Source organism: Hippocampus zosterae, chromosome 5 (genome assembly GCF_025434085.1).
Source record: "Hippocampus zosterae strain Florida chromosome 5, ASM2543408v3, whole genome shotgun sequence".
NCBI lineage: Eukaryota > Metazoa > Chordata > Actinopteri > Syngnathiformes > Syngnathidae > Hippocampus > Hippocampus zosterae.
The window spans coordinates 15348323-15362566 of NC_067455.1; the positions used below are offsets into that span (position 1 = coordinate 15348323).

Here is a 14244-nt window from a genome sequence, read left to right on the forward strand (position 1 = left end):
TATTTAAGAGTTTTAGCCTTTTACCATATGATTTGACTATTTTATCCTGCACTGGTTGCAAGAAATTTAAGAGTAGCCTAATCCTTATGTGCACAAAAGCCATGCAAGTGGAGCTATGACAATATTTTGAGGGACTAAATACTTAAGAGGCATTCTAAAGTTGTACTGCACCTATTTCTTATTGAAAATGGCAAATTAAAGTATTTGTCTCAGAAGTCAATTAAATGTTTCCTTTGGAATTTATTTTCCTGAAATAATGTGATTTAGGGTAGCAAGGTGTCGACTGGTTAGCATGTCTGCCTCACAGTGCAACGGTCATGGGTTCCATTCTGGGTCCCGGCCTTCTTGTATTGAGTTTGCATGTTCCCGCCATGCCCGTGTGGGTTTTCTCCAGATACTCGAATTTCCTCCTATATTCCAAAAATATGCGTAGCAGGTTAATTGCTCACTCTAAATTGTCCTGAAGTGTGATTGTGAGTGTGAATGATAGTTTGTCTATGTGTGCCCTGTGATTGGCTGGCAACCAGTTCAACGTGTACCCTGCATGCTGCCTGGAGTCAGCTTGTGAGGATAAAGCGGTTCCGATAATAGATGAATATTTTATTTCTGAATGATTTTTGACTCCCCTTTTTTTCCAGATTCAGACAAATTTATCCCACAAATGGCAATTTATTTGTCGCCACGCCCATGAAATAAGGATAGCCTTTATAGTAAATGGATGGGTGGGTGAAGAAGATTGAAATACTATTAATAGTGGTGATCATAATACAGTATTAGAATATATTTAAACTTGTTTGCAAATTTATGTTTCTGTACATTGGAAATTATTCTGCTTGCATTTTTTATGTTGAGAGGGAAGAAATTTCATCTGTGTTGTATGTACAGCATATTTGACAATAAAGTTATATTCAATTCAAGCAATTTATTTGTAATTATTTTGCGTAAAGTCGGACTATATAACGTCGCCCAAATTTCAGAAAAAGGGTATGGAGGAGCCGGGTTCGATTCCAGCTCCGGCCTCCCTGTGTGGAGTTTGCATGTTCTCCCCGGGCCTGTGTGGGTTTTCTCCGGGTGCTCCGGTTTCCTCCCACTTTCCAAAAACATGCATGGCAGGCTGATAGGACGCTCTAAATGGTCCCTAGGTGTGAGTGTGGGCGTGGATGGTTGTTCGTCTCTGTGTGCCCTGCGATTGGCTGGCAACCAGTTCAGGGTGTCCCCCGCCTACTGCCCAAAGATGGCTGGGATAGGCTCCAGCACCCCCCGCGACCCTAGTGAGGATCAAGCGGTTCGGAAAATGGATGGATGGATGGATGGGTATGGAGGAGTTCAAGACACAGTAGTGTATAAATGTTTAAGCATGTCAAGTGCAACACATTATGTATATATTTTTGAGTGTGGAGTGGAGAATCGAAAAATATTTCCAATTAAGGTGATCATTGAGGGAAACAAAACAAAATTTCTCAAACAATATTGCAAATGTTTACGCCGATTTGTTTCGTGCCATATAAATACTTTTAGGGATATTAAGACGAATCTTGGATGCGGTGGTATATTCAATTGTGATTTAGGTACTAAAACAAATATATTATTTGTAAAGTTTTAACAACGGCCAGGTAAAGTCTCCGATAACTACTTCCCCGTTACGGCGTACACTTCCGCTGGTTTTTCCATTAGCTTGATTTCGTGTGGCTGTGCGGAGAGGTGTGTTCAAAGATTTAAATCCCTACACATGCGCAGATGCGGGAGAGTGCTGCTGGGTGCGCCATTTTTGCTGTTTGACAAGGGGAGCGGAGTTGGACAAGCCGATTTTTAACAACCGCGCCAGTTTCCTGACATGAAGCACTTCGAGGTTAACAAGTAAACCAGAGCGGTAGGCAACCGTCTGTTTGCTTGAGTGCGAAGTGTTACATGTGCCCACTTGCTTGAAATTTTCCCATTGAGAGGTGTTCGCGCAAACTCGAGTCCATATGGATCCCAGGACCGCTTGGATCCAGCCGGAGCAGAAGGGACCTGCCAATTCGTTATGGATGCACATTTGGGAAACGTCTCGGGGATTTGGCACGAATTCCGACACCGACAACCCCATTCAGTACCATCGTGACAACGTAACGTTTAACGCAATCTCTCCGGACTCTAACAACGAATACTCTAAAAGTGTAACTGCCCCGCCGCCGCCGCCGCTACTCGGTGCTGTAATCGGGAAATTGTCGAAGCAAGACGGCGGTGGAGAGAGGGCGAGCGCCCGGAGAAAGGGCTCCCTGTCACCGTCTTCCTCCTCTCTGGACTCGGAGGCCGATAGCTCATCTCCCTCCGGCTCCTCTCTTCAAATAGACAATTTAAACGTCGCGGAAGAGGCAAGCAGGTTTTTACACTACGGCGAACACGAGATGGACGAGAACGACGTGAAGCGGCAGCACTACCACCACCACCCTCCTCCTCCGCCTCTTCCTCCGCCGCCTCGTCCTCCTCCTCCTCCTACTGCTTCCCCTCTGCCGCTCCACGCTGCTCCCCAACATTGTCGCAGCACGCAACAATCTGGCAGCCACACCCCCGCCAGGATGAAGAACCAACACTGGAACAAGCAGCGCCATTTCCATCAGACGTTGGCCCGCAGGAGGTATCTGAGCCGAGCCAACTCGCTCCACGGCGTCAACACGCTGCTGGCCCACGACGCCTCCTGTAGCCTCTGGAAGACGAGGCGCTACAGTCCCGGGGTCAATGGGTAGGTAGTACAAACAGTTCGGCGGTATCACGAGGTCCCTCAAAGTGCGGATGCGGACCTCTTTAAATTACAGAGATTATTCTATTCAAAGCAAATCTGAGAGGAGTTAAACTTTGTGATGACTTACAAATGTAATTAGTCACTTTTCTTCATCAGCCATCTCCTACCTTAGTGTCCCACGTCCTCGACTTACAATTTTCCCACGGGACGCACAGTTCCAAATGTGCGTTTTTGGGACGCAAGGGAGGAAATTTCTTAGTCAAAATAAATAAATAAATAAATACCACACACACACACACACACACACACAGAGGCCAGTGATCCCGCGGCAGTGCAGCAGACGTGTTTATGATTAGTCAATTAAGGATGATTAGTCAATTAAGGATGGAAAAGACCTGCTTTTGTTCTAATAAACCGTGATTATGAATATCAATAAAAATGGATTCCCATGATGAACGTTTACGAACCCCAAATTAGTTACCGTGGTTTTCCATTGGGTAATCTGACAGAACCGGAAAAACGGTTACTGTGAATTTCCGAAATCCTCAGGCCTGCTACTGAATTATTAAAATTTTTGCAGCATTTAATTATAATTGTTTGTTTGTGTTATTATCATATTATATGAATTGAATAAGTAGACCATTTCAGAATTTGAAATTTGGGACTCTCGAAATGCAAAATGGGACTCGTACTTTTCTGATCGAGTCCCTGGGACTCGTTGGTGGTAAACTGTAAAATTATCACTGAGACTTCATAATGTATCGAAAAAATATCCTCACGAGAATGGCCCGTGCACTATGCAATAAGTTTCATATCTATCTTCTATATATATATTGCGCGTCGTCCAGCACGCGGTCTGTCCTTCCGTCTGTCCCTTTTCAAAACGTACCTACTTCACCGCGCCTCCACTGCGCTGCTCAGGCAGTGGCTCACTACGATCGCGCGGGCATCTTAGCGAAAAAATGTTGTCTACCCACAAGCATTGCAATGAAATTGTTAGTTATTTAGTAGAGCTAAACATCTCTTTATTTTCGCGATAAGCAATGAAGATGAACAAAAAGTTGAACCAAGCAACAACACTTTTATGGGCCGAAGGCCCACCTTTACCAGCCTTCCGCAGGAACTAGCTGATGAGCCGCCCGGAGGGCGGCGAACCACCACCTTACCAGCCTTCCACAGGAACTAGCTGATGAGCCGCCCGGAGGGCGGCGAACCAGCTAGTGGATTTATATTACTTTACACAGGTCGAATCGGAACGGCAGATATTTTTTACAAAATCATTGCTGTGTTGCAATGTCATATTTTTCCGATCAATCAATGACAGATTTTTAGTATTTTTGATACTATGTATGTATGTATGTATGTATGTGTGTATATATATATATATATATATATATATATATATATATATATATAATTTTTTTTTTAAATAAATCTTTGCTTAGTTAAATGAACTGAATAATAAACCAATTTGTTTCCTGCCTTCATAGCCTCCATGAAGAAATAGTTGACTTCTTCAACTTCATGTCACCGCGTCCAGAGGAGGAGGCCATGAGAAGAGATGTCGTGAACAGGATTGAGAACGTCATCAAGGAACTGTGGCCCACGGCTCAGGTAAGTGTTAGGAGACTTATTTCTTTTTTTTTTCAAATAACTTTTTTCTTTTTATAGAGTACACTTGATGTGATCATTCACTTCCATATTGTGACATACACAAATGTTGATTCTATATTATTTCTTTAATTTTGATTTAGGTTAAGAATCGACTGGCAGGATAGGCAGTGATGCAATAAAAAAAAAAATCTTGACAGAAATTATCCTGGTACAATTGATGCTCGAATTTTTTTCCCAGTTTCACAGAAATTAATTTAATCTCCTACTAATAGAAAGTTATAATGGGGATAAAAAATGACGACTGGCTTCAATGCAACACAAATGATTTTCTGATTGTCAACATGGTCAATTGGAGCAAAAAGGTGGAGTGCCTGTCTGTTTTAGTTGGCTTCTTCCCACTCCTCAATTATTGCGGACATATCTCCTGTCTTTTTGGCTGGCTGCACTCAATAAATGTGTGTTGTTTGCTGAATAGGATATATAGATTAAGTCTTTGGAATGTTCTGTTTGTTTGTTTGTTTTTTTTTTCAATTACATTGCCTAGTTGTATCATGTACAACTCAAATTCGGATTTTTTCTCCCAATGTGTTCCATAGGTGGAGATATTTGGCAGCTTCAGCACAGGTCTCTATCTTCCGACCAGGTAGCTTTCACCTTAGAAATGTCAGTCATTTTCTGTCCATGATGTTGGCGTTTTGGAAGAAAGGACACTATTTTTGTGTTATTGTTGCAAGACATGCTTCTATTGAGTTTTTATGTTTTAGTTGAAGATTAGCGGCTTCTTGCCATCCGATCTGTTACTGGTTTACAAAATATGTTAAAGAATAGTTGGGTTAAGGTTTGCTTATTCATTCCAACCTCAACTAATATGCTCATCAAAAACTATGCAGTGAATGATTTTGGCTTGGCGGTGGAACTATTTATTATTATTTTTTTTTAATTGTTAAATGAACCCATATACATCTTGCTTGGGTTGCCAGTGACATTGACCTGGTGGTGTTTGGAAAGTGGGACCACCCCCCATTACAGGAACTAGAGCAAGCACTAAAGAGACATAACATCTCGGGCCCGTATCCCATTAAAGTTCTGGACAAAGCTTCTGTGAGTCACTCCGATCTCTGAGCCATTTTATTTAACCGTCGGTTGCTTCATTTGGATAATTGCTGTGAATGCTTCCAATTGTTTCTCTGTCCCTCACCAGGTACCCATCATCAAGCTCACTGACCATGAAACGGCGGTCAAAATTGATATCAGCTTTAATGTGGAGACTGCTGTCAAAGCAGCACACTTCATTAAGAGCTACCTAAAGGTAACATTTCATACCTCCAAACCGTGTCCATTCCAATTTGTCATTGTTTGTTGTGTCGCTCTTGCAGAAATACACAGTTCTGCCTCCTCTGATCTTCGTACTGAAGCAGTTTCTACTTCAGAGGGATCTAAATGAAGTCTTTACAGGAGGCATCAGCTCTTACAGCCTCATACTAATGGCCATTAGTTTCCTGCAGGTACACTTTTACACCTATATGAACATTTCATTTCCTGAGTGGCGAAAAATGCAGAAGGATGTTTGTAACATCGCTGTGGAGTTTTCGTCTCTTTGTGCTTGCATCGATTTGCTCTTGCTTCTATCGCATTCCTAATTGTGAATAGTGATGCAACAAAAGACAGGCGATACCCATTGAAGGGCCAACTTAAAGTTATTGAGTCTCACTTGGTCTCAAAGACAAGTACCGTATTTTCACGACTATAAGGCGCCATTAAAAGTCTTAAATTTTCTCCAAAATGGACAGGACGCCTTAGGGTGCGGAGCGTCCTTTATATGCGCCGAGTTCCAAAATCTGACTGACAGCCGACACGCTGTTTATATAGAGAAAAGGCGGCAGTGACTGTGGCCAGGCATGCGGGGGGGAAAAAAGTCGGCCAATCAGGGAAGGGTGGGTGTGTATATATACATAGATGGAGAGAGAGGGAGAGGAGACAGGCAAGCTAGTCCGCCAATGGTGAAGGGTGGGCGTGTAAGTGGACGCCTCAAGCCAGTACCAACACTTGTATAGAGTGTGGCAATGTGCATTGTTGAAAAACGACTCCGGTTTTGGTTTCTAAGAACCCCTGAAAATAAATTCGACAAAAAGACACGCCTACGAAGCTCAGTTCAAACTTAAAGCCACCGGTTATGCTTTTGGCATGCGTGCCCATCTCACAGCAGCGGTGAAAAAAACAAGTCAAGCAAATGAACTCTGAGCTTGCCGTTATTCCCGGAGGGTTGACTAAAGAACTCCAACCGCTGGACATTGGCATCAACCGGGCGTTCAAAGTAAAGTTGCAAACGGCATGGGAACAATGGATGATCGGTGGCAAACACAACTTTACAAAGAGTGAGAGGCAGCACTTGGCGAGTTACGCCACAATACGCAACAACGAGAGGGAACGCGGCGTTTTTGATGGATTACGGTACTTGCACAATTGTTCAATTCTTTCTACACACACACGCGCTGCCACCATGTTTCGCTCTGTTCTTTACTTTCAAATGTGGGAAAGCTTCACACGAGAGAAATGTTGACTTTGCTGTTGCTACTCCTTCTTTCCGCTCGGCAATGCGTAGCAACTCACACTAGCATGTGATGCATTCAATGACAACTGAGATGTGCAGTCCTCTGCTTCTGATACAGAGGATGAGGACTTTGATGGATTTCTGGGTGATGATTGATCGATAAACGTGAGAACATTGTACAATGGCTAAATAAAATACACCCGAACTCAGTTCTGCTTTCGTTCCCTTTTTAAAAACGTGTTTTTATCTTATCTGTATGTCTTGGCATGCTACCGTATGCTTCAAGCTAACGTGTTAGAGTGCGCGCATGCATGCCGTATGTTTAAGCTGGCGTATGTTTTACCACTGTAAAACTGCGGCCATTAGTACGATGCGTCCTGTGTATGTGTAAAATACAGAAACGTCACCCATTAATGAGACTGCGGCCATTAGTACGATGCGTCGAATAGTCGTGAAAATACGGTACCCCTTATTCAGCTTATGCTTTTTGTTGTTAAAATTGTCTGTCTTTTCTGTGGGATCTCAAAACTTTGAGGGTGGCGCATGGAGTCTTACAAAGTTGAGTTCAACACTCTTTATTCATTCGCAAAGGCTGGCGTTAATCTCGCAAGAACTTCTCTCGATACAATTTTGTGCTCTTCAATGTGGTCATGGGAGATACTCAATATCGGTGATCCCCAGTGAGAATGTCTCCTTTTTCTTTTGCCTTCTATGATTTGTCTATTTTGTTAAGGGGCTATTCACAACAGGACTGCTGACTGCCCTGAAACATAAATGACGGTTTGAGTAACTTGGTTCTTCTACTCACAGATGTGCAACTAGTGTGAACATGCCATGTATTCCCCACCCCCTAGCTAAATTATATAGATGTATAGATAGATGGATATTATATATAAACGCACAGTGTCCATGTGTTTACCCACGTCCTATCTTTGAGGGTATACTGGAGTGCTGCTCAAGACCAAACCCCTCCGAATGACTAGCTTTCACCAAAGTTGCTCTTCCTAAATTGACGAGAACTGATGCACTGTACATATGTCTCTCTTAGGCTCAAACATTTTCAGATGAGGTATATAGAGAGTCAGAGTCCTCATGAAAGAATGCTATAGCAATTTGTCATCTAAATATCAGTACACTTTTACAGAATGCAAAGAAAAACAGCACCACAATATGTCTGAATGGGAGTTTGTATCTGCCTTATGATAAACCGGTAAAGGGTCCAAGGTCTATGTCGACTCTTGCCTGAAATAAATTGTCTAAATGATGAGGACAGATGGCATCCAAATATTCATGGAGGGACGGGCGTCACAATTGGATTCAGTTGTGCAATTGGACATTTGAATCCTTGTGCACCCCTGAAGACTAATGTGGTAAAATTTTGGCCTCTTCAAGCAACCTGTGTCATTTAGTTTTCTCTATGTTGCTGATCAGTTGCACCCCCGCATCGACACACGGCGTGCTAACATCAACCTGGGCATACTGCTGATTGAATTCTTTGAGCTGTACGGCCGTGACTTCAACTATATGAAGATGGGCATCCGGGTGAATGGAGGGGCCTACCTATCCAAAGAGGAGATGCTCAAAGCTATGGGCAATGGGAACAGGCCATCTATGCTCTGTATCGAGGATCCAATCCAGCCAGGTCAGAACTATTTTTAACTACTGTGAATTCTACTCATTTGACTTTGTACTTTGGTCCCACATTATTCATACATTTTATGAGACTACTTTAATTTTGTTCTAAATGTGATGATTTCCTGCTGATAGGCAATGATGTAGGCCGAAGCTCATATGGAGTCTTGCAAGTCAAGCAAGTGTTTGACTTTGCTTACATGGTACTGAGTCATGGTGTCTCTCCTCTTGCTCGGGCATACCCCAACAAAGAGTACGAAAGGTAGGCATCCCTTCGTCTGTGTGTGTTGAGGTATGGGCCGATATTAGAGTCTGACGGTATGATATCCGAACGCAAAAGTTCATGATGCGTCTAAAAATATTCCTTTTGGAAATATTTGGGTGAAATAAACAGCACGGTTTTCCATTGAACAAAACAAATCGTTTTCATTTGTTTAACAGATTATAGGATATTTCTTTAAGCAATAAGATAAGATAAGATATCCTTTATTTGTCCCACAATGGGGAAATTTACAGCCTCCAGCAGCAAGAATGTATGTAGAAAGATGTCCCATTTTAAATTTAAATAATCTTTATTAATTCATGAGTAGTGCCTGTCACCCTGTGTATTATATATTGAGATTAAGATTCTTCTTCAGTTTTAATTCTTATGAGTAAGTCACTGTGTCCTATCACTGGTGAGCCATTTTTAGAACAAACCGGCAGGCTTTTCATGTTGTCCATGCGGGTGACAATCTGCTGGCACCTATTAATAATTTTGTAAAGGAGTAATTGACATAGCAAAAAGGCAAGCAAGTATGCTGGTTTTGCTCAAGTGCCCTTAGTTGTCTCTCTCTGTCGTTCCCGTAACTGCTCACCCTTCCTCTCTCTGCTTAGCTGAGACAGAGGGACAAAAGAATAGCCGCTGCTGGTCTCTTGTCATTAGCTTCAAAGGCATGGCTCATTTACTGATGTCTGCAAGCAGCCTATCATATTGCTGCAAAAAACAAAAGTAAAGCTCATCGCCAGTGACCGGCAGTTTTGGCGGTTATTGAAACCGTGACATTTTAAAATCACGGTAAACCGTCAAACCTGTAATCGGCCCATGTCTATATGTGTCTCTATTTCTTTCCCTTAAGATTAATATTACCACCGTATATCTTTTGCAGTACTTTAGGTCGTATTATTAAAGTTTGCCCGGAGGTTGTGGCCTACAGGGACTGGACTATTAAAACATGGGGAGCTAAGCAGTATGCCAACCAGGAGAATCATGGTACGGTGTTATTTCAAAGAATTAATTACTGCCTATTATGCAAAAAATGTGCTTGTGAGTCTTGGAAATGCAAATGTTTATCCTTACAATGTACTCAAAATATTTGGTTCTATTTGGCTGAAATAGGTTTTAAAGTTACACAGAGAGGAAATATGGGATAACAGAATTACATTTATTCTAACACTTCTGTTCGTAGTTGAATGGTCCCAGTGAAGGTCACCACAAAGAGTAATTCTTACAGACTTTTTATTTTGCAAATGTGATTTGAGTACAGTAGTGATGTTTTGTTGGCCTACAGATGTAGAGACTTGTGAGAAGGACCTTGCCAGACTGATGCTGGCTTCTGTGGAGGATCAGCGAGACACTGCCTCCCCCCTCAGTGCTGATTCCTCCTCGTCCTCTCCAGTCTTTCTCAACAGCCCTCAGCACCATTCTTCATCCTCCTCCCCCAGCTCAAGCTCCTCCTTTTCCTCCTCTTCTTCCGGGAGCGACATTGTAAGGCAAAAGGATAGTTTGTCCTCCAACACTGACATACCAATTAAACATGACTGTGCCAGAGTTTCAAAATGTCAGAATGATGTGATCAGAGCAATTTCTGTGTTTCAGGAGTCTGATCCTCCTTCCAGCACGAATGGAGTCCAGCACCAGTCCTTGAACCTTGCCTCAGTCCATTTTATAATGCAGATGGCTGCACAACCAGCAGGCTTTATCCACACTACACCGCAGGTTGGTTTTACTAAAGCATGATCATATTGTAAAATGTATCAAACGGTAAAAAAAATTGATGCAGTGTATACTTTATTCATCAGTTGAGGGCACTCAGTGTATTTTCACGACCAAAAGCCGCACTTAAAACTCTTCATTTTTCTCTAAAATGACGGGGCGCCTAATAATGCCTGTCGCCTTGTGTATGCGCAGAGTTCCAAAATCTGTGAATGCTGTTGTGCTAATTCAATGAGGGGTCCACTTGACTGACTGATGTTGTGCCGGCATATTGCTTTTATAGAGGAAAGGCAGATGTAACTGTGGACAGCATGCATATGTTAAAGTGGGAAGTGTCACTCACTAATAGCCCCCCCAAGTAGGTGTACCGTATTTTTTGGATTGTACGTTGCTCCCAATTAGAAGTCGCACCAGCCAAAAAAAAGCCATAATTAAGAAGGAAAAAAAAAACATGTCGCACTGGAGTGTGTCGCATTTTGGGGGTAAATGTATTTGATAAAATCCAACACCAAAAACATACATATCATCTTGAAAGGCAATTTAAAAATACAAATAAAATGGAGGACAACAAGCTAATTAAGCGTACTATATACTAACATTACATGACTGACATGCCTGGTAATGTCAGTACCGACGTAACATATTAATAGTTATTCAAATAACTCTAGCACAAAAAACATGCTAAGAAGTTTACTAAACCATCAGTTCACTCCAAATTCCTAAATCCAATGAAATCTTTACTGTTGTGATTGGTTGCCATGGTAATGGACAGAAACGTCCAGAGTGAAGTTGGGAGCGATGGTGAACACAGCTTCAATCAGACTTGGAAGCAGCGCCGTGTGAGTTGCGCCACAATTTGTGAATGGCTCCTTAATGCTTGTCTGCTTGCACTGTTGTTCGAGATTTTGCAAAAGCCTACATCATTTCCGAGGAGCCGCACGGCACAGAGACTGACAATGACGCGAGGGAACCTGCCATGTTTGATGTGCCCAGCTGTTCATTTCGAATAAAGATTAGGACTTTGTTGGATTTGTGGATGAGGATTTATCAAAAAAATAGCGTGAGTACATTGTCAAATACGTCCAAGTACAACTGAATTCAGTTTTGCTCCAGCTTCCTTTGCAACATAGGCTGGCACCAGGTTTTTTTTTTTTAAGGCTACCGTAGGTTTTTACCATGCCTGAGTCCAATAATAGAATGTCTTGTGTATGTATAAAAAGAAATACACTGCGCCTTTTAATACGGTGCGCCCGATGGTCGTGAAAATACGGTGGACATGTTATGTAACATATTGCCATGCATTGGTGCCACCTCCTCACACCACACGCCATTTTGGTTTTGTAACCCAAATTTTCAGTTTATATTTCCAGGTCCACACGTCTCTTCCTTAAAACCTAACCTTGTCCTCTCAATCCCTCTCTGATTGCTAGTTCTACCGCGAGAATCTACCATCCATCCACCTGGTACACCGACATATGGTACAAACTGCAGTCTCCCAGCACTCTAACTCCACAAGCCCTCTACCGAGCCCCCTCCACCAACTCCACCACCACCGGATAGGCGGGCAGCACCAGCACACGTTCATCGTTCGGCCAGAGTCCCAGGGCTCATTTGAGACACACAGATTTGGCTTCAAGCACAACCAAAGCAGTAGCCTCCGTGGTCAAATCCACTCCCATGGTAGTTTCAGTCCCCAGCGTCGGTTTGTTCCTCAGGGCCACAATATGGAACCAGGTTTGAGGAACCAGCAGCACTATAACTGCAATACATGGAGACACAGGAAAAGGGACAGTCTCCCAGCGCTGAATCAGAGCAGATGAAGGATTGAAGCACTGATATATGCTGCTTTTATAGACCTCCCTCTGGTCATCACAAGATGTCTCTTGCATAGCTGAGACATTTTTTTAAAGCTTGTCCTGGAAGTCAATTCAGATTGTCTCCAATTGGTTCAAGTGACCAAGACTCAATTTCTGCTTCTGTTCTGCCAACATGAAGCAATTACTTGACTGTGGCTGGTGAAGGACAGTGGTCTTAAGTGTGAACTGGAGAGCCTCAAAGGTTTGGCCTTTCGAAACACTCCCTCCACATTGGAAGCGCACCAGAGCTGAGTTAACAACTCCGACTTGGTCCTCACCAGTGTCACTTTCATGAAACCTCTCAGAAAGCGAAGTCATGTGCCATAGTAGTGAACGGGTTCATCTAGCCTTACCCTGAGTCCCTCTCAGTTTTACCTCTTCTTGGGCCTTTTAGATGACCCCACCTCCCGTGACAAATTTCTTACTCTGAATGCATCGTTCCCTTTGCAACGCTCTTACAGCTTGGGCTCCAGTCCTTTTGAACGAAGTGGCGCACGACCTTTCTAGCTATGCAGCACAACGCTGACTCTGTTTTCGATGTGATGGCACAAAACCTGACCTTCTCAAGTGCTGAAACTGTGATGACTTGTTTGAATGTACTGAGTGGTATTTGTGTGTTGGAACTTAAGTTCACTTGTGTTTGTCACTGAGGGATGTTTTGTTGTTCACATTGTCACTTTAATTTTGTTGCATTCGTGTGCAATAGTAGTTTGCTTTTATTTAATTTATTACACATTTTAGTTTTTTGTCCCCCCACAGCAACATTTTTTTTCTCCCCTCAAGTCCTCATTGACCTGTGCAATATCTGGATTTTTAAGGGCCTTGATTGAATGTGTTCTGCTTTCCAACTCAAGGGAGAGGTGGTCAGGCGACAATGCGAAACATGCCAAAACAAATCTCATAACATTTACGGTTCAATCTTCATCATAACAGTTTGTCCAAATATCCTCCCCAACCCCTGCAAAACTTATTTTTTTGTTGCCCCCTTTTTTTGTTAGTTTAGGTGTATTTCCACAAAGGGGGGATACTGTGGAAAGTTTTTTGTTTTAAATTTTTTATTATTATTTTTTAACCATTTGTTCATTCGTTTCCTTTTGTCTTTTCAAAAATATTTGGTGCTACTTATTACCAGCAAAGTGCTTTTGTTCTGCCTTGATGTGCTTTAATGATGTCAACCTAAAAGGACCACTGCCTTTTTGGATGACCAAGTTCCCCCATACATAGCAAAAACTTTAGTTCAATGGACAGCAAGGTTTGCTATGCATTCATTAACGTGGCATCACAAATTGTATGAGGCCTATTAACATTCTTTGCTCTCAACTACTAGGTCCAAACCCACATAACCTATTAAGGATCCATATGATGGTGAGAGTATGAGGTACGGAGCCTTGAACAAAACAATGTTGAGCCATGTTGTTTCCGCATCCTTTCCAAACTGATGCGATTAGCCTGGTACTGATTTTATTTTTTATTTTTTCAGTACAGATTTTCATTAAGCTGTCCCAAGATAATCAATGAGTGGTTACATCTTTATACACCAAACCAATTCCCATCTTATATATGTGTAATTAAAGATGTGTAAATGACTGACCTATTGATGTATCCCCCCCCCCCCCTTTAAGTCTTAAGTTTTTCTATTTTTTTAATAAACATTTTAAATGCCACTTTTGTGATATTGTGTATTATTACATCTTTTGCATTTTGGTAATCAATGAATAAACTGATTTGTATGCTGTTATATAGTACAGTTGTTCATCAAAAAATGAGAATATCATGAAAAAGTTTTATTTCCGTCATACTATTCAAAAAATAAACTTGGGTAATGCATACATTCATTCCACACAGACTGATACATTTCAAGTGTTAATTCGTTTTATTCATTCATTCATTCATC

At 42.1% G+C, this 14244-nt stretch overlaps 1 protein-coding gene across 1 annotated transcript; it reads left to right on the forward strand.

Annotated features, from left to right (window-relative positions):
- Positions 1–1734: 1734 nt before the first annotated feature.
- On the forward strand, positions 1735–14014 carry LOC127600864 (terminal nucleotidyltransferase 4A-like). Its single transcript, XM_052065748.1, has 12 exons — positions 1735–2722; positions 4213–4336; positions 4933–4979; positions 5317–5437; positions 5538–5645; positions 5713–5841; positions 8319–8529; positions 8655–8781; positions 9668–9771; positions 10070–10266; positions 10378–10497; positions 11925–14014. The coding sequence occupies exons 1-12, from the start codon at positions 1968–1970 to the stop codon at positions 12312–12314; spliced, it is 2433 nt and encodes an 810-aa protein (XP_051921708.1). The 5' UTR covers positions 1735–1967; the 3' UTR covers positions 12315–14014.
- The last annotated feature ends 230 nt before the right edge of the window (positions 14015–14244 follow it).